We start from the raw sequence: 22,421 nt of genomic DNA, 5'->3' as shown, positions 1-22,421 counted from the left end.
CTTTTGTTCAATGTAGATTCTTCATTTTCCCTAACAAAACTTTTTCCTTTTTAAAATAATAATTCTACCCAAGTTTGGACCAAACTTGGATATCCAAAGTGATTAAGTCCATGAACTACAGATGCTATCAACTTCTAGGACCACTCCCTGAAGCTTCTGGTTCTAGTGGAATCAGACAGGTCTGAGGGTCCAGGAAACTCCTCTGACCTGGTTAGGGAACTCGAGTACTCCTGGATACTAGCCCTTGAGCTGGAGTCTTTGGGGTTTAGGAACAACAAACAATACCACGCAGACTCCCCGTGGATTCTGTACCTCCTCTTTGACAGTGCCAAACTCGGGATCCAGCGCTTTGAAGTGATACCGGTGATTTCCTTCCCGGTCGATAGCGGCTTTAAAATCCTTCAGGGTCACCTCCCCCAACCTGTGACAAAAGGAGAGAACACTAAAATAGACTGTTTATCAACAGGTTGGAAAGATAACATGTTAGCTTTAAACCCAAGCCCCAGCCAAAGTCTTTGCAGGCAGAAAGAGCATGGCCTTGTTAGCTCACGGCCCTTGATAACCCATACAATTCTGGAACCGCAGAGGTAGGGAGCCAGTCACTACCAGGGAGTGAAAATGGCATTACAAATGGGGTAATCTGAGAATTTAAAATAGATTTATTGCGGGAGGGTCTATCTCAGTGGTACAGCGCTTGTTCAGCATGCATGAGGTCCTGGGTTCAATCCCCAACACCTCCATTAAAATAAATAAATACATAAATAAACCCAATTACCCCCACCTCTCAAAAATGTTTTTAAATAAATAAAATAGATTTATTATTTCAGTTACAGCCAAATCACTTTTTTTCTGTTTTATTCTGGAAATAAGACACAAAGCCTCTAAAATCTAATTTGTTAAACTACATCTCTGAGTTCTCTTGATTTCCTTCTTTGCAACAATTCCATTTCTCCAGGCTGGTAGAATTAAATTATCACCATTTTTACTTCAGAAAGCTCCCCTCTAATCCAGACCAAGTAAGCAGACTCTTCACGAAAAGGAAATCTTAACACCTCTCTCAGTAGTTGGTGCTAGAGTTTAAGTAAAGGTGCTAGATCTTTACTTTGAAGCCATTTACCTTAAAAGGAAGTATATTAACTGAGTGTCTGAAGGTTTGAAGGTTTTTAACATGAATTCGCTATAAGTTAGTTGTAGTCATCAAATAGGAACAAAGATCAGTGTATGCCAGGCTGCAATCCATGGCTTTCTGCAGGAGCTATTTTTCCTAACTTGAAGCATCTTTGCATATCAGGATTTGAAGCACTATTATTGTGTCTGTATCTAGCATATCATGACTTGTCCCTTGTAATGCCAATGGTTGTGCCCTTCTCACTACACTGCTTCTCAAACACCTCTCCACTGGTTAGATGAGCAGTAACTGATGATTTTGCCTTTCTGTCCTTTTTTTTTTAAATTGAAGTACAGTCAGTTACTATGTGTCAATTTCTGGTGTACAGCATATTGTCCCAGCCGTGCATATATATATATACATACAGTCATTTTCATATTCCTTTTCATTAAAGGTTATTATAAGATATGGAATATAGTTAAAGGAGAAATAATGATCCCAAAATCTCACCTCTTTGGTATATTGACCATGAAGGGCGTAAGTGACCGGTCAGTGAAATAGAGCACTTTCGTGTAGGCGCTGCTGACAGTTGGAGAGCTCTGTGAGTGAGGCAACTCTGCGGTCAGAGAGAGACTTTGCGGTCAGAACACTCCACTTGCTTCCAAACACCCCTAATTTCCAGTTATTTAAAATGTCCCAGGAGAATGAAGCTGCCTGAGGTCACAGCACAGTTTCACACCCCTGCCAAACACCATGTCCATAGGGTGTGACCCACAGGAAGTGACCCATTGAGGCCACTAAAACAAGAGGTGCTTCGGACATGGATGCTACACAAAGACCATCATTTCTCACCCATCCCAGGTAATGCTGGCAGGGGAATAGCAACTGTTCTCACAGGCACTGTTGCTAAGAGTCAAAAGAGGTCAGAAAAGCCCAGCAAGATCTCAGCTGGGGCAGAATGGACACGTAGCAGGAGCTGCAGGCACTGCCAACACTCAGATTTTGCAGATCAGTGATAGAGGAAGTGCATGCAATTCATGAAAAGAGAAATGATTAGGAACAAGAACCACAGGAGCAAAGTAACCTTAGAAACTCAGATTCCAAGGGGCCCTATATTTCCAGTCTGAAAGGTACAAGGTTTATCCCTTAGCTACACAGGGTTTATATGTGTTGGTCCCCATGGTTTTTAACTCAGGTTTCTTGATCCACATCTTATCTCTATCCTTTGTATAAGTACTTATGAAAAATTTTAATTAATGAGTTACTAGTGATTATGACTTTAAGAGAAAAGGAGAAAAGCCTAATTAAAAACTTTTATCGGAAGGACAAAAAAACAGTAACCAAACTTTTATTACAAAATCTCCTGCAATTTCAGCTACACATTTTTTTTAACTTATTCTAGGCACTGATCCCAATCAAACTGGCAGCCACTAGAGAGAAGTTCTAGGAAGGGGGTTAAAATAAGGGAGTATGAGGGATGAATTAATACAGGGGAGAAAGACAAGGGAACACTCTTCTCTTTGCACAGCAATCGCAATGAGTCACTTTTCAGAATTTTTTTCAAAGAATGCCAGTTATTGAAACCTACATGCCATGATGCCCTTTTGACTCCAGCACCTAGAACGGGGCTTGGCATACAGTGGCTCTTTAATAAAATATTCACTATTATCACTAAATTTTATGATTGGTCCTTTCATTCATTCATTCAACAAGTATTTACTGAGCATCTACCATGTGCTAGATTTTGAAACTGTAAAGTCAACTATATGTGGTCTCTGACCTCAAAGATTTCACAGTCTAGTATGGATGACAGATATGATAACAATTACAGTACACTAAAATCAGATTTGTACAAACTGCGCAGGAAGACTGAAGATGGAGTAGTTAATTCCACCTGGAAGAGATCAGAAAGGTCCTATAGTTCGAGAATTGTTAAACAAAGCAGCTTTAAAAAAAATCACTGGACGTATAGGTTGGAAAGGGCATTCCAAGAAGGAAGGATACATAAAGGCATGAAAAAGGATCACATATTTATAAAACTGAAAGTCAACTAGTGAGGCTGGAGCATAATAATACACTGGGAAATAGCAGATGAGCATAATAAAGTAGGCAGGGCCCAGATCACAAAGGACTGCCCAGCCAAGGCGTTTAGATATTAGTCTTAAGCTCTGGGGAAGACACTAAAAGGGAGTGATACAATCTGACTGGCATTTTAGGTCGATCTAGCAGCAAAATAAAGTATGGTTTGGATGGGAGAAATTTTGGAAACCAGTAATCCCGTTAAGAGGCAATTAAAATAACCTGAAAGATGAGGAAGGAGAAGACACAGCCCTGGAGCCAGAAGAGGGATGGATTCGAGAGACCTTTAGAAGTTAAAAGTCTTAGTATTTGGAATATAGTTGAACATCCAGGATAAAAGGGAAAAGTGAAAAATAACAGATTTATGGTCTGGGAAAGTAGATGCATGATAGTACCACTACCTAAGATGGGGAACAGAAGGATTATTCATTTAAAGGGTTTATTGGGTGCCTATAAATGTATTGAGGACTAGAGATGCAAAAAAAGATACACTCCCCATCCATTAAGGAGCTCAATGTCTAATGCGGTGAAATAACAAAACAGTTACAAAAAAATGAGATAAAATATGAAAATACTATTGCTAGGGACTGAGCTATGTCCTCCCCAAATTTGTATGTGGAAGCCCTACGTTCCCATGTGACTGTGTTACAGATAGAGCCTTTAGGGAGGGATTCAAGTTAAATGAGGTTATGAGCTGAGCCCTGATCCCATAGAACTTGGTGCTCTTATAAGAAGAGGAAGAGACACTAGAGGTCTCTCTCCACCACATGAAGACACACCAAAAAGGTGGCGGCCGTCTGCATGCCTGGAAGAAAACTCCCTCACCAGAACCTGACCACGCTAGCACCTTGATCTTGGGGCCTCCAGCCTCCAGAACTGTGAGAAAATACATTTCTGTTGTTCAAGTCAGTTAGTCTATGGTATTTTGTTTTGGCAGCCCAAGCTAACCAGTACAAATGTTACGTACATATTCTGGGTGAATTTCAAGGTTAAGAGTAATCATGTCAAATGCCACACAGAGGTCTCGTAGATAAAGACAGATTTGGTAAATAGGTCATAGATGGCATTAGTGAGAGCAGTTCCAGGCGACAAATGAAGAAGGCTGAGTTCGATTGCACAGACTTTTCAAGTGAAAGAGAATAAGAGAGAAATAGTCTTACTCAACATCAAATCATATGACAAAATGGTCATTGTTGTTTCAGGGTAGTACTACTATAAAAATCACGTACAGTAAAAGGGAGGTACCAACATCCCATTATTCCTGAGCTATTATGTAGTGTATGGATTATCTAAGATCCCTGGTGTCTGTCGGTCTACAAGTCATTCCTCTGCTTATTAGCAGAAGACAGGAAGGGAGAGGCAAATATTTTAAATTGTTCTTTCCCAAACTGCAGTAATTTGCTCACCTCTTTCACAAGTATCTTCTAAATCTACCCATACTCCTAGTATCATCATGTATTGAATATTTTTATTTAAATACATTTATTTTCAAAAATCTATCGCTACTACAATTACTATAATATACAATAACCAGAAAATATAAAGTGTTCACAAAATAATATTATTAAAATTTACCTGGATACTCTTCTAGGGAAAAAAAATCATATAGAGAAGACCTCAGAGAACAAAGGACACAAAAACATATCCTTGTGAATATATGTGTGTGTATAAATTTAATACATGATTTTAAGACAAATCACAAATCAGTTTTAGCTTTTACTTTTAGGTTTATGATCCATTTGGAGTTAATTTTTTATATATGGTATCCGGTATGGGTCAAAGCTCTTTTTTTTTTTTTAATATGGGTCTTTAATTGTTCCAGGACTTGTTGAAAAGCCTCTCCTTTTGCCATTGTGTACTTTTTGCACATTGTTGAAAACCGACTGGCCAAATACAGTATTTCTCACTTCTCTGTTTAAAATCTGTTTCTCTGTTTAAAATCTATCATGTTCCACTAAATATAATAAAATCATAACAGTCTGTAGGTAAATGGTTTTTAACGCTGTTCTGCTCTACTGATCTATGTGACTATCCATTCGTCTACACTGCACTGTCTTGATTACTCTAACTTTATAGTTAAGCTTGAAATCAGGTAGTGAGGCTCTCCAACTACTTTGTTCATTTTTCTCAACTTTTTGGGGGAAATATTTTAGTACCTTCCATATAAATTTTAATGTCAGCTTGTTAATATTTACCAGAAGTCTGATAGGATTTTTATTGGCATTGCACAAAGCTATGCACCATTTGGGGAGAGTATACCACCTTCACAATGCTGAGTACTCCAATCCATGAATGTGATATATCTCCCCATTTATTTAGATCTTCTTTGATTTATTTCATCAGTATTTTTTGTAGTTTTCAGTATAGAAATGTTGCATATATTTTGTAAAGTTTATATCCAAGTATTTAATTTTGTTTGGTCCTACTATAAATGATACTTGAATATTTTCTATTCCCAAATATTCATTGCTAGTATATAGAAGTATAATTGACTTTTTGTATAATGACCTTGTATCCTATGACCTTGCTAAACCCACTTCTTAGTTATTAGTAGCTTTATTATAGATTTGGGGGGGCTTTGTTATATAGCCAATCATGTCATCTACAAAGAGAGACAATTTTGTCTTCCTTTCCAATTTCTATGCTTTTTCTTTCTTTTTCCTGCATCTGTGTTTATTAGAGATACTGGTTTTGGAATTAGGGTAAAATAAAATGTATTAGAAAGTGTTCCTTCCTCTTCTATTTTCTGGAAGAGTTTGTGTAGAATTGGTACTTTTTTCCTTAAGTGAATCCACCTGGTTCTGGAGTTTTCTTTGATGGAGTACTTTAAACTACAATTCCTTTAATAACTATGTACCTATTTGGCTTATCTGTTTCCTCAAGTAAGTTTTGATAGTTTGTGTCTTTCAAGGAATTTATCCATTTCATCAAAGTTGTCAAATTTATGGGCATAAGATCATTCCTTAATTATGCTTTCAATGTCTATAGGACGTAGAGTGATGTTCTCTCTTTCATTTTTAACATTGGTAATTTGTGTCTTCTCTCTTTTTTTTCTTGGGAAGTCTGGTGACAGGTTCATCAATTTTATTAAACTGTTCAAAGAACCAGTTTGGAGTATGATTGATTTTATTCCAAATTTCTGTTTTTCAGTGTCAATGATTTCCATCTTGTATTTATTAGTTCCTTCCTTCTGCTTCCATTGAGTTCAGTTTTCTTTTCTTTTTTGTGTTTTTAAGGTGGAATTTTAGGTCATTTAAGAAATCACTGATCTGAACCATTCCTCTTTTATAATGTATGTATATCTAATTCTTTGAATTTCCCTGTAAGCAATGCTTCTGCCAAATCCCATGAATTTTGATACATCTTCCCACTTTTAATTCAATTCAAAATATTTTCTGATTTCCTTTTTTGAATGCCTCTTTGACCCATGGGTTATTTAGCAGTATGTTTGTTCAATTGCAAATATTTGGAGATTTTCCAGATATTTTTCTGTTATCGCTCTCTTGTTTAATTTCATAATGGTCAGAGAACACTATGTATGATTTCAGTTCTTTTAAATTTGTTGAGTTTTGTCTTATGGTCAAACTATGGGCTATCTCAGTGAATGCTCCAAATGTACTTGAAAAGAATATGTTCTCTACTGTCATCGGGTGAATGTTCCCTAAATGTCCATCAGAATAGTTGGCTGAGAGCGTTGTCTAGATTTTCTATATGCTTATTTGATGTTCTCTCCACTAGTAGAATCCATCACGGCAAAAAGGACAACTGGAGAGTCATCTATTCCTTCTTTCTATTGGTCTTTACCTCTTGTATTTTTAAGCTATTATCAGATACATACATATTTAAGACTGCATGTCTTCTTGGTGAACTGATCATTTTTATCATTATATTATCTCTCTTTATACCTGTAAATATTCCTTGTTCTGAAATATATTTTACCTAATACTAATATAACCACACCAGCTTTCCTTTGGTTAGTGCTTCCATGGTACATCTTTTTCCATCCTTTTACTTTTAATCTACTTATATTATTATATTTAAAGTGGGTTTCTTATAGACAGCATATAGTTGAATCTTGCTTTTTCATCCAATTTGACCATCTCTAATCTTTTAATTGATACGGTTAGACCATTTATATTTAAGGTACTTATTATATGTTTTGTTTAAAATCTATCATGTTCCACAAAATATAATAAAATGATAACAGCCTCTAAGTAAATGTTTTTTAAACTCTGGCCCACAGACCAGCTACTCTGCTGAGAACTTGAATATGGTACCTCGCTCATCTTTGTAGCATCCATAACTGGGTATCATAACCCACATTTACCAATGAAGAAAAGACGTTAGGGATAAAGTATTTGGCTCCTGAAGTTCCAGAGTTCATGACTGGCAGTACCAGAGTTAAAATACAGCTCTGCTTTACTCCAAAGCTATGTTTTTCCCATCATACAAGGCCGCCTCCCTATTAATATGATGCTGATAACAATTTTGTAAGTGGTAAAGAACTATGTAATAAAAACCAAATTGTTTTTAAAAACTCTATCATCTCCTTTATTTCTAATTGTTCCATACTTTTCTTGGCCTTTTTTTCTCTTATCCTCTTTTTTACCCTGCCTTTGGATTGAAGGTGTTTGTGTGTGTGCATTGGCGGGGGGGGGGGGGGGCGGTTATTGTCTTCAAAGGCCAGTGTGTTTAGATTCTTCATTTGGATACACTGTTTCAAATGTAAATGATATTTTTAATAATGAAATATTTTACTTTTTTGCTATTAGATTATTTTATGTTTCTTTTTTATCTCCACTATTAAATTTTTTACTTAACCTTTTAAAAATTTAGTGGTTGCTCTTGGATTTAAGTATATATCTTTAATTAGTCAGCTTTCAAATGATATTACACCACTTTACATGTAATATAAGAATTATAGAAGTTACAACAGTAGAGCCCTTACAACAGTAAAGTCCTAATTCCTCCACCCCAATCTTCGTACTTTGTACTATGTGTCTGGAATCTTTCACTCAACATTTTCAAGATTCATCCATGTTGTAGGATGTATCAGTACTTCATTATTTTTATGGCTGAATAATATTCCATTGTATGGATATACCAGAATTTGTTTATCCATTCATCAATTAAGGGTCATTTGGGTTGTTACCACCTTTTAGCTATTGTGAATAATACTGCTATGAACATGTGTGTACAAGATTTTTTTTGAACATTTGCTTTTAATTCTTTTGGGTATATACCTAGGAATGGAATTGCTAGGTCATATAGTAATTCTATGTTTAACTTTTGGAAGAATCACCAAACTGTTTTCCACAGGAGCTTACCATTTTACATCCTCACCAGCAATGTATGAGAGTTCCAATTTCCCCACATCTTCACCAACACTTTTCATTTTCCATTTTTTGGAACTACCTAGTAGGCATTAAGTGGTATCTCATGGTGGTTTTGTTTGGCATTTCCCTAATAACGAATGAGTTTAAGCATATTTTCATGTACTTATTGGTCATTTATTTATCATCTTTGGGGAAATGTCTATTCAAGTTCTTTTGCCGATTTGTTAATCAGATTTCTCTATCTTTTGTTGTTAAGTTGTAAAAGTTCTTCATAGGTTCTTCATCCTAGACCCTTATCAGATACATGATTTTCACAAATTTTCTCCTTTTCTGGTTGTATTTTCACTTTCTTGATAATATCCTTCAATGCAAAATAGTTTTTAATTTTAATAAAGTCCAATTTCCCTATTTTCAGTTTTGTTACTCACTCTTCTGATGTCTGGAATCCAAGATCATTTGTATTTTCCCCTGTTTTCTTCTAAGAGTTTTAAGGTTTCAACTCTTGTATTTAGGTCAATGACGCATTTTTGAGTTAATTTTTGTACATGGTGTGAGGTAGGGGTCCAACTTTATTTTGCGTGTGGATGTCCAGTTGTCCTCGCAACATTGGCTGCAGATACTATTAGCTGGTCAAATGATCTTAGATGTATGTATGGATTTTATCTGAACTCTCAATTCTATTCCAATAATCTACTATATTAATTTTTAGTCTGAAATAATTATTGTTGTTGTTTTCCCTTAAGAGTAAATGGCAAGACAGAAAGTGGGTTCAGAGAGAAGATTACTCTTTCAGGAGATTTGGCTGTGATGAAAATGAGAAAGAAAGGGTATAGCCTTGCATCTTTCGTAGGCCACACACTACATCAGATTATTTGCATATAGTATTTCACTTAATGCTGATAATCCTCCAAAATTATCTCCATTTCATCAACACAGAAACTAAATGCAGGGATATTAATTAACACTCTTGCCCATGGTATATACTCTGCTGAGGGCTACAACTGCATCCCAGATCTCTTTGATTCCATACTCCACATTTTTTCCACATTACTGTTTTGTGTCCAGTTTCGGACATGAGTTTAAAGTGCCTTTTGACCCTACAGAGAGAGATTATGTAGTTGGTGTTCAAAAGTAGAGTTCTGAAGCTCAGGATAGGTTTTGAGTTAGAGATGAAAGTTTTAAAATAATTGGCACACAAGAGTAGATGAAGCCATGGGAGTGGAAGAGATCACCTAAAAAGAATATGAGAAAGCCTAGGTGTAGACTTCCAACGGAATGCCAGGGCATATTAACATTCGAGGGTTAGACAGAAAAGGAAAAGAACAGGAGACTGTATCTAGTTCACAAGGCTGAAATCCAGTGAGGGCAGGTACCAGGTCCCTCATGTTCATCCCCGCATCTCCAGTGCCTGATAAGGGTGCTACCTCATGGATGCTCAATAACTATTTCTTGAATGAATAGCTGGTTGGCCTTGAAGCTAAAGGAGAAAAAGGCTTCCAGAAGGAGACTATTCAAGAATAGTAAATGCTTTTGAAAAGTCAACGGAAGATAAAGTTTGAGAAGTAACCACTTTGATTGTGGAGTAACTGAGTAAACCCACTCCAACTAGTGGATTAAGATGTGAATGGGAGGTTAAGGATGAAAAAAAAAAGCAATTGCAGGCTACTCTTTCAAGAAGTTTGACATAGGGGAATACGAGAAATAAGTTCAGAGCTAGAGGGCTAAGCAAGTTACACGTGTTTGTATTTTTAGATGAGAAACATTTCAACTTATTTGTAAATATAAACATTAGACTAACATCCTAGTTTATAAGAAGCTGCAGTATTTTAAATAAGTAATTCATAGACACAAGAGAATTATTCCAGGGAGGGAGAAATTTATTAGACTTTTGAAAAAGAATTTCCAAACATGTTAGACCTACGTACATTGGCAGTATATACGAACTGAAGAAAGTACTGAAGAGGATAACAATAAAATAAAAAGCCTACCAAGAAAACAGAAATGACTGGTTCAAAACAATGCTAGAAAAAGAAACTGACACAAATTCTGGTACTAACGTAATCTGTTTCATTCCCAGTGTAAATATCTCATTCAAGAGGAAAAAATATCTGGAGGCTTGAGAATGCTGCTCCCTTTCACATCTGTGCAAATGCTTTAAGTGTTTTACTTTAGATTTTCTTTATTAATGTAGGTTTAGAAATTATATATTTAACATACAGAACTGGTTATGGTCAGCTTTTTACTATTCAGTTTTTACAAATTATTATTTAGGTACTTTTAGACTAGGCCTGGGTAAATTATAAAAGATTAAAAAAAAAGTGAATGTTATTAAACCAAAAAGTAAGATATAAAGTAGAATAGAAATTACCAGGCAGGGTAGAGTTCCAACATATGGGAATTAACAAGGGAAAAAATGTAATGAGAGGGCATACAGCAGGTTAAAACAAACTGAATGACCTACGCTATGCACTCCAAGTTTTAAGGGAAGTACCCAAAGAAATTAAACTTCCTGCCTCTATGAAGAACTGTAAATTTTCTGTTATTTGGGACTTTAGGATGATTTGTATGTGAGCTTGTTGTTGTATATCTTGCTTTGTTTGGTATAACTGTTTTGAGCTTGTATATTTTCCAAAGATATTTTAGCCTCTCTGAGTTGGTAGCAACCTGCAAATGACTAAATGGTACCTGGAGTAATGGTGGTGGTGATGATAATGGTATGTGTCTTCAAAGTCTTGGAAATAACCCAATTCTAGCATTGCTACAGAAATAACATATTCTAAGAGCGAAGTACTACAAGAAAAATTCTATCTCCAAAATAATAGTAGCACAAGAAACACTAAATTTCTGATCTAATACACTAGGAGTCCTTACTGAGCAAAAGCGAGTACTTACTTGAATTTGGGGGCCAGGACTCCCGGTATTCACTACTTGCCTGAGTTCTGGGGGACTTACCCCGAACCTGGGGAGCCACACAAAAATCACAAAAGTTACGATTAATGAGAGAAATTTAACGAAGAAATTTAAATCATAAAAGTGTACCTAAAGTATATGCTTTTTGACCACATCTTCTTCCACGGTATGTGAAATTGGTCGTACTTACCCTAACAATAATAATGCACATTTATAAAAAGCTTTCTAGTTTCCAATATATTTTCCTATATATTTCCTCAACCAGTGCCAAACTCATTTGAGGGGGAAGAGGACGAGGAACAAGCAGTAAAGAGGGACCTGTGGGGTCAAGAACCACGATTCCTAAGATAGTTAGGCAGTTTCTAAAAGCAAGAGTTGTGGTGAACTCCCTCCCTGGACTGACTGCCTGGCCACGGTAAAGAGTCAGCTCCCCTGAGACAAAAACCAAAGAGAAAAGCAACTGTCACCTTCGGCAGGGTCTTCCATCTCAGCACTGCCTTCTCCTACACTAAACTTGGTAAGGCTAAGCTTCTCCGGGAGGTAAGAGAAACACCATAGAAAGATTACCCTTCTTTCCTGCTTCCTCTGGGTCTCCACGGCGTGCAGGCGCTCCATGAGGCTGGCGATGCCCTGCTCCAGGCTGTCGATGGTGTGGTGCTGAGGGTCGTGGCCACTGAAGCTGTTGCGCAAGCTGCGGAGGGCATCACGAACAAGCTGCAGGTCGCTGGTCTGCGGGCAAAACCGTGGTGCCATTATTACTAACCACATCCCAACCGCTGCGCTTAAGAAGATACCGGCGAGAGGTTTCCAGGATAGATCTTTCATTTTGGAAGGAGGAGGTGTGAGCTGGAGGAAATTTTCCTCCACAGAAGCAGGCTGTGTGCGCTGTTTGCCCACTAATTCCTACCTTTGGATGGCAAGTGTCCCACATCTTTACACACCCAACAGAAGCAAGAATTAGGCAGCCGGGATATAAAAGGCCTCATCTCCTGGCAATGGCTAGGGTACTTGTCTGGCTTTAGCTGGAAGCAGCAGGTTTCTACTCAAATCCTAAGGACCTACCCCTCTGTGAGTGACTGAAGGAGCTCCTTTTCCTGCCGCGGGAAGGAGAAACCCGTTGCTTTGAGAGTTGTGACTGTTGTAATTGGTCACCTATTGTGGCAAGAAGAAAGGATGCTTGTTATAAAAGAGAATTCCAACCCAGGGTGTCCTGTCTTATTTTTCTTCTTTACTTTGATCACCTCCTGCCACAGGATATAATTACATATTTATTTAATGTCTCTGTTAGAATCTAAGCCTCATGAGTGCAGAGATTTTTTTTTCCCCTTTTGTTCACTGCTGTATCCCCAATACTTGACACTGGGAAGGCACTGTTGAGTGAAGGGTGAACAAGATGGAAACCTCAGGCTGGAGGCCCCCACCGAGCCTCTGCCCAGCTACTGGAGGGCCCAAGGATGCTGCTCCAGCATCTCCTGCCTTTGCTTCAGTAATAGAAGGAAAAAGAACAATGATTAATATTTTCTGAGCCTAACTCTGTGCCATGTGGATCTCCCGGGACTGTGTTTAATTACTTAGCAGACTATCTTATGTATTCTTCATAATGACAGAGAAGGCCACTGTTATTAACATTTTACAAATGAGCCTTATCTCTCAGGCTTGGAAGCTAATAAGCAAATTAAGGTCACACAATGGCAAACAAGTGATACAGCTGGCTTCTGAAACCAGATTTTCTTATCCCGGAACTTATACTCTTAACGTCCTCACCAAAGAGCCTCCTGACAAACCGACCTGTGGCCTTGGTTCAGCCCTGAGTCAGAAACAGAATCTCCCTCGTTGCCCTCGTGACTGTGGGAGGGAGACCCCAACTTGTAGGTTACCTCCTCTGCCTCTCTTTTCATACAGTGGGCCAAAAGGACATCTTTGTGTTCCAGCTCCCGCTCCAGATCCACCTGCAAATCAGACACTAGATCAGAAAAGGATTCCTTCAGGTCAGAGGGGCAGGAAAGTCGGCGGCCAGACACGTTCCCACCCGCTGGTAACTGGCCTCAGAGAGTTTCCGAAGTGCTTCCTCCAGCTTGGCCTGCTGCTGCTGCAGGAGGCGGTCCTTCTGCCCCAGCTCCTTCTGCAACAAGAGACAGAGCTTTCAGATGCAGGGCAAAGCCAAGGACATCCAACAGTTCACCTTCTGTGATGCACTTTCCACCTGAGAAGCACAGAGCCTCAGAGGGAACAGTCCCTTCCTGGAGCTTCCCGGGAAGACATTACACACCGTAGTGGCCACACACAGAGCAGGATTCTGGGAAAGGTAAGGAGGAATGGAACAGCCTTTTGTAGGAGGACCGCTACGTGCCACCCATGCTGGTTACAGACAGAAGGGAAGACTGAACGCAAGGTTCCAGACTCTTAGTTCTGTGTTCCTTCTCCTAACCATGCTATCTTCAGGATCAGTGAATCAAGGGAACCCAGGAAAGGATTTCCTTACAGAAATTAAGGATGACAGAGTACTTAAGAGCTCTTTGAACAACAGCAACAATAGATTGTTCATAAAAGGTCAGGTGGAAATTACTTCCAAACTGATACACAGTCTTACTTTATATTCTCCCAAGAGCCGGTTCCTCTCCTCAAGCTTTCTCTGCAGATCCACCTGCAAGGAGGATAAGAAAGCATTCACTGGCATGGAGGGTATCTGCCAACCCGGCTGGAAACCAGCTACTTCGTAACTGGAGTTGATGCTGGCAGTTACAGCATACATCACAGAGAGGGTACGGCTATGGTAAAAAAACACATAGCTGCTCTCCGTGTCTTTAGTGAGGTAATCAGACTGTAGAACCAAGATGCAGCCTCAGTGTCTCAGTGTCCTCAAAGCTGAAGGGGTCAAAGCCTTCATCTAGAAACAGAGAGGAGCCTGATGGGGAACAAAAGAACTGCAGACTCCGAGGGCAGGCATCGCAGAAGTAAGATGAGAGAAAACAGGATGGCAGATCTAACAGGACTTCACGCCATATGCTATTTTGCTACTGGGCTCAGTGAAGTCCAAGTTCACTCTTTCAACTCACGTTCTGGTTGTGCAGCTCATCTCTGTCCATATTTGCCCTCAGTAGTTCTTGTTTGAGCTGAAGGACAGATGTGTCCTGCTGAGTCAGCCTCTGCTGCAAGGCATCCTGGGAAGAAAGCACAGTCACTACTGGTCCCAACTCATCAATCAGCCAGTTGTTACTAAACCCCCTACTGTATATCTAGCACTGGTTCTGGCAAACTGGGAGACAGACAGAGCGCCACAAGGAGGTGAGCGGGGATTCTTCTGTCCCCTTCCAGGACACCAAAGGAGAATCCTACCCACTGTCCTACCGAGCTGACCGAAGCCTGATTTTCCCTCCACCCATTACGCGCCCCTACCTCCTGCTGCGTTGTTGGCAGCACGGTGGACTAGAGGGAGAATGAGTGGCCTTTGGGATCAGACAGAACAAGACTCAAATTACATGTCTACCACCTGCTTTTGTGACAGTGACCTTGGACAATGCACTTTCCTCCTTCCCTCCCTGGCTTTCTCATCTGTGTCTTGGGCCAATAAATACTCAGTCTAGATGAGCATTTCTTCCTTCTTCTTTCCTGCTAAGTCCCTATTTCCTAGAGGGCTGGGCTCTATCACTGCCTGACACCCAGGTCATATAGGAGCCCCGGAATTGCTCCCACCCCTCCTTCCAGAGCCCTGCTCCTGCCCTGCTTTCACTGCCTTCCAGTGCCGAGTCTGGACCAGGACTGGGATTCTGCTTCCATGCTCAGAACTGTTCTGAGACTGATGGTTCCTCTTCCCAGGGTCATCGGGTCTTAACAGCTTTAGGCTCTCTTTCTCTCAGCTTGGACCATCTTGGTTCCTACCAGGCCTAAGAAAAGGCAGGGCTGCACACACTTAAAAGCATCAGCTATGACACAGTCCTCCAGCCACAGCATTTCAAATGGAACGAATGGACTGGAGCTACATCCCAGCATGTTTGCCCTGACTTTTCCCTCCTTACAGACTGCAAAGAAATGAGGGCAGGCTCTGGAGAATGTGGGAGCCCATTCTTAAGTATGCTGTCTGCATGACAGTTCATGGTAAGGTGGTCTAAGATGCCCTTGGCATCAGTGGTTCAGAGTAACATTTCCCAAAGCGTGCTCCACGGGATGTTAACAAGCGTTACACAGAAAAAGCACTTCTGTGGTTAATACTCCAAATTTTTTTAAGGCCAACCTCTCTATGACAGACCTTCTCTCATCCTTTAATATGTTGTTATTCACTGTGATTCTTTAAGCCTGTAGGGCATTTCTCAAATTTACTTATGCGTGGAACATGCTGTTCTCTGGAGTATCTCAAGGGACTAAGGCTACAGAATAGACATTGGAAAACGCTGCTGAGTTATATTCTAGTCACGCCCATGAAATGAGTGTAGGGAAGAGAGCAAATGCAGCAGCTAAAGAGCATCCTTTTCCACTACTAGGTATTTATGTAACACATATGCTTCCATTTGGATGAAATAACATATATTCAAGATTATTAGCTAGATCACTGTTTATATTAGCAAGAGACTGGAAATAACCCATAAAACTATCAATAGGAACTGACTAAATAAATGATTATGTATACACATACTGGAATACTATGCAGCCCCCAAAAAGACCTAGAAAAGTCTTTATTACTGAAATAGAATGATCTCTAAGATACATTGCTAAGCAAAAAAGGCAACGTGTCGAGCTGAATTTATAGCATACCATTATTTTGGGGAAAATTGTATACATCCATATTTGGTGACAACTGTTGCCTCCAGGAAAAAGAACTAAGTGACTGGGAGGACAGGGCTGGAAGGCAGACTTCTCAAGGATTATTCTTTGATACTTTTTAAAATATTTTTTAATGAATAGTATCTGTAATTGAGCAGCTTTGAACTCAAGTAGATGATTCTTTGATACCTTTTTAACTGTAAACCATTTGAATGTTACTAACTATTCAAAAACTAAGTAAATTACAATTTTAAGAGTATATTCTTCTTTAGAAATGAAGAAAACTGACCAAAAACTGAGAGGGAAGGAAACTGTAAAAACTGATTGTTTTCACATATAGACACAATCAAGGTGGCAGAGGGGCGTGACCATGAGTCATAACCACCAGAAATAAGCCTCAGCAAAACAAAGGTATATTCCTCAACCTGTCTCACTTCCCGTCCACAAAGTCCTCTCTTTCCTAGTAGCACAGAGCCTGTGAAGTGCACATCAAATGTACATCAAATGGACACCAGAAAAGACCGCAGGACCCACCTATCACACCAGTACCCACGCACCCACTGCTTTACGTTGTAGAGAGTTTGTTTAAAAAGTCAAATGTCTTTCTTTTTTACCTTTATCCCCTGTAAGTTTCTGGCTTCTTGTTTATATTTCAGCAGCTCTTTCTGCAAACCAAATATAGTTAGATCAGATGGTAGCAGCTGGGTTGCTTCAGAAGCATTACCTCATCCTGTCAGTACGAACACATAGCTCAGATAACCATTCCAAGAAAAATCAACCCTCAATGGAGACAGAAGGCAGGTTTGGTCCAACAAACAGTAAAGGCTGACCCGTAGGAACAAATAGGGCCCATTCCATTCTTCCCTATGGCCCCCAGGCTCAGTGGCCCAGCTGCCCAGCTCAACCACCCATGGTTTTTCTTGCCAAGAAAGAAGATATCATACATTCCCATAGGCTCTCATTCTTATGTTTAACAATCTTCACCGACAGGAAAACTTAATCGTAATCATCTAAATCCCTCTTACTGAAATATATGATCATATCCTAATATGCCTACCTCCCAATTTCATGAAATAATGATCTTCAGGTTTAATGTTCAGAAAGAGTTTGTATGCTTTTGTTCTCCAAAAGGGTATTGTTCTTTACGGACCACATGAAAACATATTTAGTCCAGTAATAAGATACTAGGTAGTTAACCCTCCCTTACAATAGATTAAATATACGTATATGATTGTCACTAGGAAAGAGACTTTAGGAGGAACACCCATAACTCAGACTCCACTTTCTTCTTTTCCTATTGCATCGCATCAAGAGTTTGGAATTAACGTGGCTAAAATGGGGATTCACAGATGGGCTTCAAAGTTACTCCAGTCAAAACTCAAGTCGGTGAGTGGGTGTGCATGCATATTTCTGGGGAGAGGATTAGTGGCTTCAGTCATATGCTTATGACTTCAGAAAAACTAAGACCCATTGACCTGAAAGAATCCTGAGAAACATTCATTAAAAAAGACCACACTGGACCATAGTTAATAATACTGTACTGTGTATTTGAAAGTTGCTATAAGAGTAGATCTTAAAAGTTCTCCTAACAAGAAAAAAAAATGTGTAACTATGCAAGGTGACAGATGTTAACTAGGTCTATTGTGTTTATTTCACAACATATACATATATCAAATCAGTATGTTGCATGCCTGAAACTAATATGATGTTACGTCAACTATTAAAAAAAGACCATATTGATATTCGATCCATTTTTATTTTAATTAAAAAAGATAAACAATAAAACATTTCAAGCACAGAAAGATGTAAGCAATAATGACATAGATACCTATTACTCACCACCAAGATTAAAAAGGTATTACCCTTTTGCCATGTTTAGGACCCATCTCTCTTTCAATTAAAGACGTAATAACAGACACAGCTGAAGTCTTAAGTCTGCATCCCTTCCCCTCTCCCCACTACCGTCCTGAAGCTGGTGTGTAACTTTTCCAAAATTTTTTCAAAGGATAAAATGTGCATTTCCTGACATACCTTGAGGTCCTGATTCTCCTCCACACTCTGATCCAGACGGCTTTGGATTATAATCTGAATATAAAGCAAAAAGAGATGGTTCTGTGCCTACACTGTACAGTTCAGAAGTCATTCATTCAACAAATGTTTATTGAGCACTTACTGCTTGCCAGCCCTGTACCGTGGCTGCAAAGGACAGGAAACAGTCTCTGGCCCCTAGTGGGCGCATGCCCAGGGTGGAGCAAGCGGATGAACGTGGGCAAAGCTGAGAAGGAGTGTGTGTGTTGTGTGCAGGGGGTTGGGCAAGGGGCTGGGCAATGAGAAAGAGAGATGACAAGAGCTGGAGCTGGCGGGGAGATGGAGCAGGGTCATGAAGGGCAAGGGGGAATTGATGAAACGTTTTAGGCAAAGGGATGACAAAACAAAGTTTGCTTTGAAGTGCCAACTAAAAATTGGCACTTGCCACCTGCCGCTACAAGGATTAAATCACGAACCACCGCAGCCACTGACCTTCAACACACCCTGAAAGGGGTGCAGGGCAGAGATGAGGAATGAGGCGCTCTGTGCTCTGCGAAAAACTGGCAGAACAGGCCTTCAGATAGACATTTTCAGGAGAAGATTTTATGACCCCAAATTCTTGCATCTCCTCATAGCTAGAAAGGCACTAAAATCATTCATGGTGACATCTGCTCCTCGTGACCAACAGCAAGCCTCTGCCTAAATGTGTGCGTGACTGCACGTACCTCCCTTCACTAAAATCACATATAATACTGACACACACACACCTCACCACCTCTCCGGAGCAGTTCCTCAGAGCTCTCTGAGATGCCATCTCCCAGGCTACAGTCCTCATTTTGCCCCAAACAAAACTTAACTCACAACTCTCACATTGTGGGATTTTATTTCATTTGACTGAAGGTACAATATTCTTGCTATTTTATCGAAAATGAATTAGGGGAGGACAGAAGAGGAACCAGGAAAACCAGTTAGAAGGCCGCTAGAATACTGGATGAAGGTCTGAATGAGGGGAGTAGCTGGAGTAGAGGACGGAGAAAACTGGATGAAGACACTTGAAAAGTAAACGGATAAAGCTTTCTGGTTCAGTGGATATGCAGGGAAGGGTCACAAAGGATTCAAGGATGGAATTCAGACTTGCTTTGGGTATTTGGGTAGAACGATAGTGATAAAAAAAAAAAATAGAACCCTAAAGGACAAGTAGTTTTGGGGGTGGGAAAGACAGAAGGGAGAGAAAGCTGTTTAATTTAGGACTCATTGAAATTGAGATGCTTGTGGGACGTATAAGTGGAAATAATCAACAGGCAGTTGCATTTACAAATGCAGAACTCCGTGGAGAGAGCTGAGCTGGAAATAAACATTTGAGCGACAACATATGAGACAGGTGGGAAGTGAGTGAAGCCACTATCAACTAAAAAAATATGCACAACCTAAAAGTGGAGAATTATGTTTTATTTGGTGGACAAAACTGAGGACTTAAGCCTAGAAAACAGTCTCTTAGACAGCTCTGAGGGACTGCTCCAAAGAGGTAAGGGAGGAGCCAGGATATATAGGAGTTTTACAACAAAAACCAGGCAGTCAGAACATCAAGGAATTACTGTTAATTAAAGAGAACCTATTCTAGGTTTCTTCATTGATTTCCGCTTGGAGGAAGTACCGGGGACCTCTTGGGAGTTGAGCATGCGCTCTACCACTTGAGTTATACCCTTCCCCAATTTAGCGCTGTTCTATGCATGGGAAGATGCAAGCGTCTGGGCTCATTGAAATCATTCCTTTGATCTGCACTTTAACTATCAAGCGCCAGTGTCCTCCTTTTCTTCCACCCTGAGTACCCTCAGGATGCACAGTTGGGGCTGCAGTGGCTGCTGTCTTGATGGCCGTAACATCCTTTGCTTACTGCTATGGCAGGGAATATTTTTCATCCACACCATGGAAGCAGATAAAATCCAGGTGAACGTATAAAATAGAAGAGGGCCCAGAGCAGAACCCTGAGAAGCAGCAGCATTTAAGGCACAGGCAGAAAAAGAGAACCTTCAAAGGGGACCTGAATGTAAACTCCATGAGGATAGGGGCTGAGGTCTGATTTGTCATTAGCGTGTCTCCAGCTCTTTGAAACAGGGTGTGGCACATAGTCAGCATCAAGAAATATTTGTGGAAGGAAGGAAGAGTAGTCAAAAATAGATGAGGAAGACAAGGAGAGCTGAAGTCAGGAAGCAGAGCATTTTAAGAAGATGCAGATGAGTGTCAAATGCTAAAAATAAATCAAATACACAAACCAGATTATTCACAAAAGAAGGAGCTCACCAATTGTTCCTCGGGATTGACTCCTGGTTCACAGAGGGCCAAGGGCCTCTCCTGTTCATCTTCGGGTAGGGATCCATTGAGCAGTAAGGCCTGAATGATCACAAAGGCAGAAAAATACTTAATTCCCATCAGATGACAGAGGATAGAGTTGGGCTTGGTAAGCTGAACCCAAAATGAAACCACAACCAGGCTTCCTCTAGAAATCTCCTTGGTAATCTTGGACCCTTAGATACCTGCAGTTGCTCATCTTGGATCTATCTGGAGTGCCTTTTGTCAGGCCCATCCTCCAGGCCTCTTTCATCTCTCTGGACACACCTGAATCCTCTGCTCCAAGGCTCCTTGGCCCCATAAAAAATTCTAAAAATAAGCCTTCCTTTCAGAAGTGACATTTCAAACCAGAGCTATTCAAACTGAATTTTACCAGCTGGAAAGTGAACTGAAAGCAGTGTAGAATTATCCGGGCTTAGAAAAATTTATTACAAGGAATTATTTGGAATACAGTTAGAACACTGACTTGGGTTTGTTTGTCCCACTCCCCTTTTTTTTTAGGGGGGGTAATTAGGTTTGTTTGTTTATTTTTTAATGGAGCTACTGGGGATGCATTCTACCACTGAGCTACACCCTCCCTCTGATTGAAAAATTCTGCATTTTTGCTTCTTAAGGTAATCTGGATAGAACAAGAAGGAAAAAAATACTTGCAGAGAGATGCCCTCATTCATTTCAACTTCTCACAACAAGCTGTTTCCATTAGAATATGGGGGAGGAAGGGTGCAGGTTTACCCTGAAGTTAAGGAAGCTCAAACCTCAGGGCCCCACCCTGTATCTAACATTGCATTCGAATCTGTAATCTTATTCTTAAAGAAGGCCCCCCAAATGGTATACTTTAGGACTCACAAAGCTGGGATCCACCCCTGCAGGTAGGTATCATGAGACCTATTATAAAGCTCAGTGAAAGATTTAAAAATCTATTGTCATTCTGTATCACAGTTTTTTTCTCAATCCAATCCCAAGGAGAAGAGATACACAGAGTTAAATCTTGTTTCACTAAATATAAAACTAATTACATCAAATGTTGGTATTGAAAACATTTTAAAATCCAGCCACCAGCTGGTCTACCAAGCACTAATTAATAAAATTTTCATCAATCAGATGAACTTGGTTATCCCATGGAGTCATGGAAAAAGGTACAAACAAGTGCGAGGAGCCACAAGGCAGCAGGGAGCTAGGGAGAGCGACATTTCAGAAATACCAACTAATGGCAAAGTGTTCATGGGGCTCCAAAAAGGTGCACTAAACAAATCAGAAAGGCTGAGCATGCAACTCGGTCATCACTGGAAGAGTTAAGAAGCCCAGTGGATGCTGTGAGCCTCATTGTATTCTGTGATGGAACTGAATTCTCATTGTGATCCTGTGGCTGTGAATTAAAACTCCTCTGTTTGCACGGAGCATTAGGATGCTGACTTTCTGCCTGTTGATTCTCTTCTTTTTTTTCTGTCTAAGCTGCCATCGGATTTCTCCCACACTGAAAAATGCAAACCAAACTGATGGATATCTCTGTTCACGTAATGAAAGTATCGTGAAAAAAAGAAAAAAAAATCTAGTTGAGGGTAATCCCAAAGTTCTCCATGCTTTAATCCTTCCTATTAAAGGACAGCACACAAAAACCATTCCATTAATCAAATCGTTCCTTAATGGAGAGACAGAAAAGGGAACTAAAAGGGAGACATTTTGAAAATACAGAGCAAATGGGGGAAGATCGACAACTCCCCTCGGGAATGTTTAGGCAGTAAACATTCCTCCAGCCCTCCGGGTTCCTGGGGCATACATTATGCAAACTGTTTCACCACAGCACCAACCTCCTCCTTTCTTTAGGAACGCTTTGTGCCGCCACCCTGCTGCTG

General features: G+C 39.9%; 1 protein-coding gene across 4 annotated transcripts in view; it reads right to left on the bottom strand.

The window, feature by feature from the left end:
* DIXDC1 (DIX domain containing 1) overlaps nt 1–22,421 on the bottom strand; it is a 71,432-nt gene that overhangs the window by 4,369 nt on the left and 44,642 nt on the right. For all 4 annotated transcript variants that reach the window (XM_010968909.3, XM_074357191.1, XM_010968908.3 and 1 more), the window contains 12 exons: nt 20,521–20,610; nt 18,223–18,276; nt 16,806–16,856; nt 14,490–14,594; nt 14,024–14,077; nt 13,478–13,555; nt 13,311–13,382; nt 12,496–12,585; nt 12,001–12,162; nt 11,416–11,482; nt 1,619–1,724; nt 313–421 (listed from right to left, as the gene is read on the bottom strand). In XM_010968909.3, the coding sequence (XP_010967211.1) occupies nt 313–421; nt 1,619–1,724; nt 11,416–11,482; nt 12,001–12,162; nt 12,496–12,585; nt 13,311–13,382; nt 13,478–13,555; nt 14,024–14,077; nt 14,490–14,594; nt 16,806–16,856; nt 18,223–18,276; nt 20,521–20,610 (1,038 nt within the window). The remainder of the gene's footprint in view (nt 1–312; nt 422–1,618; nt 1,725–11,415; nt 11,483–12,000; nt 12,163–12,495; nt 12,586–13,310; nt 13,383–13,477; nt 13,556–14,023; nt 14,078–14,489; nt 14,595–16,805; nt 16,857–18,222; nt 18,277–20,520; nt 20,611–22,421) is intronic.

This window comes from Camelus bactrianus, chromosome 33, assembly GCF_048773025.1.
Source record: "Camelus bactrianus isolate YW-2024 breed Bactrian camel chromosome 33, ASM4877302v1, whole genome shotgun sequence".
Classification (NCBI taxonomy): Eukaryota; Metazoa; Chordata; class Mammalia; order Artiodactyla; family Camelidae; genus Camelus; species Camelus bactrianus.
The sequence above is the reverse complement of the archived record's forward strand: the minus strand, read 5'-3'. Positions and strand labels throughout refer to the sequence as shown.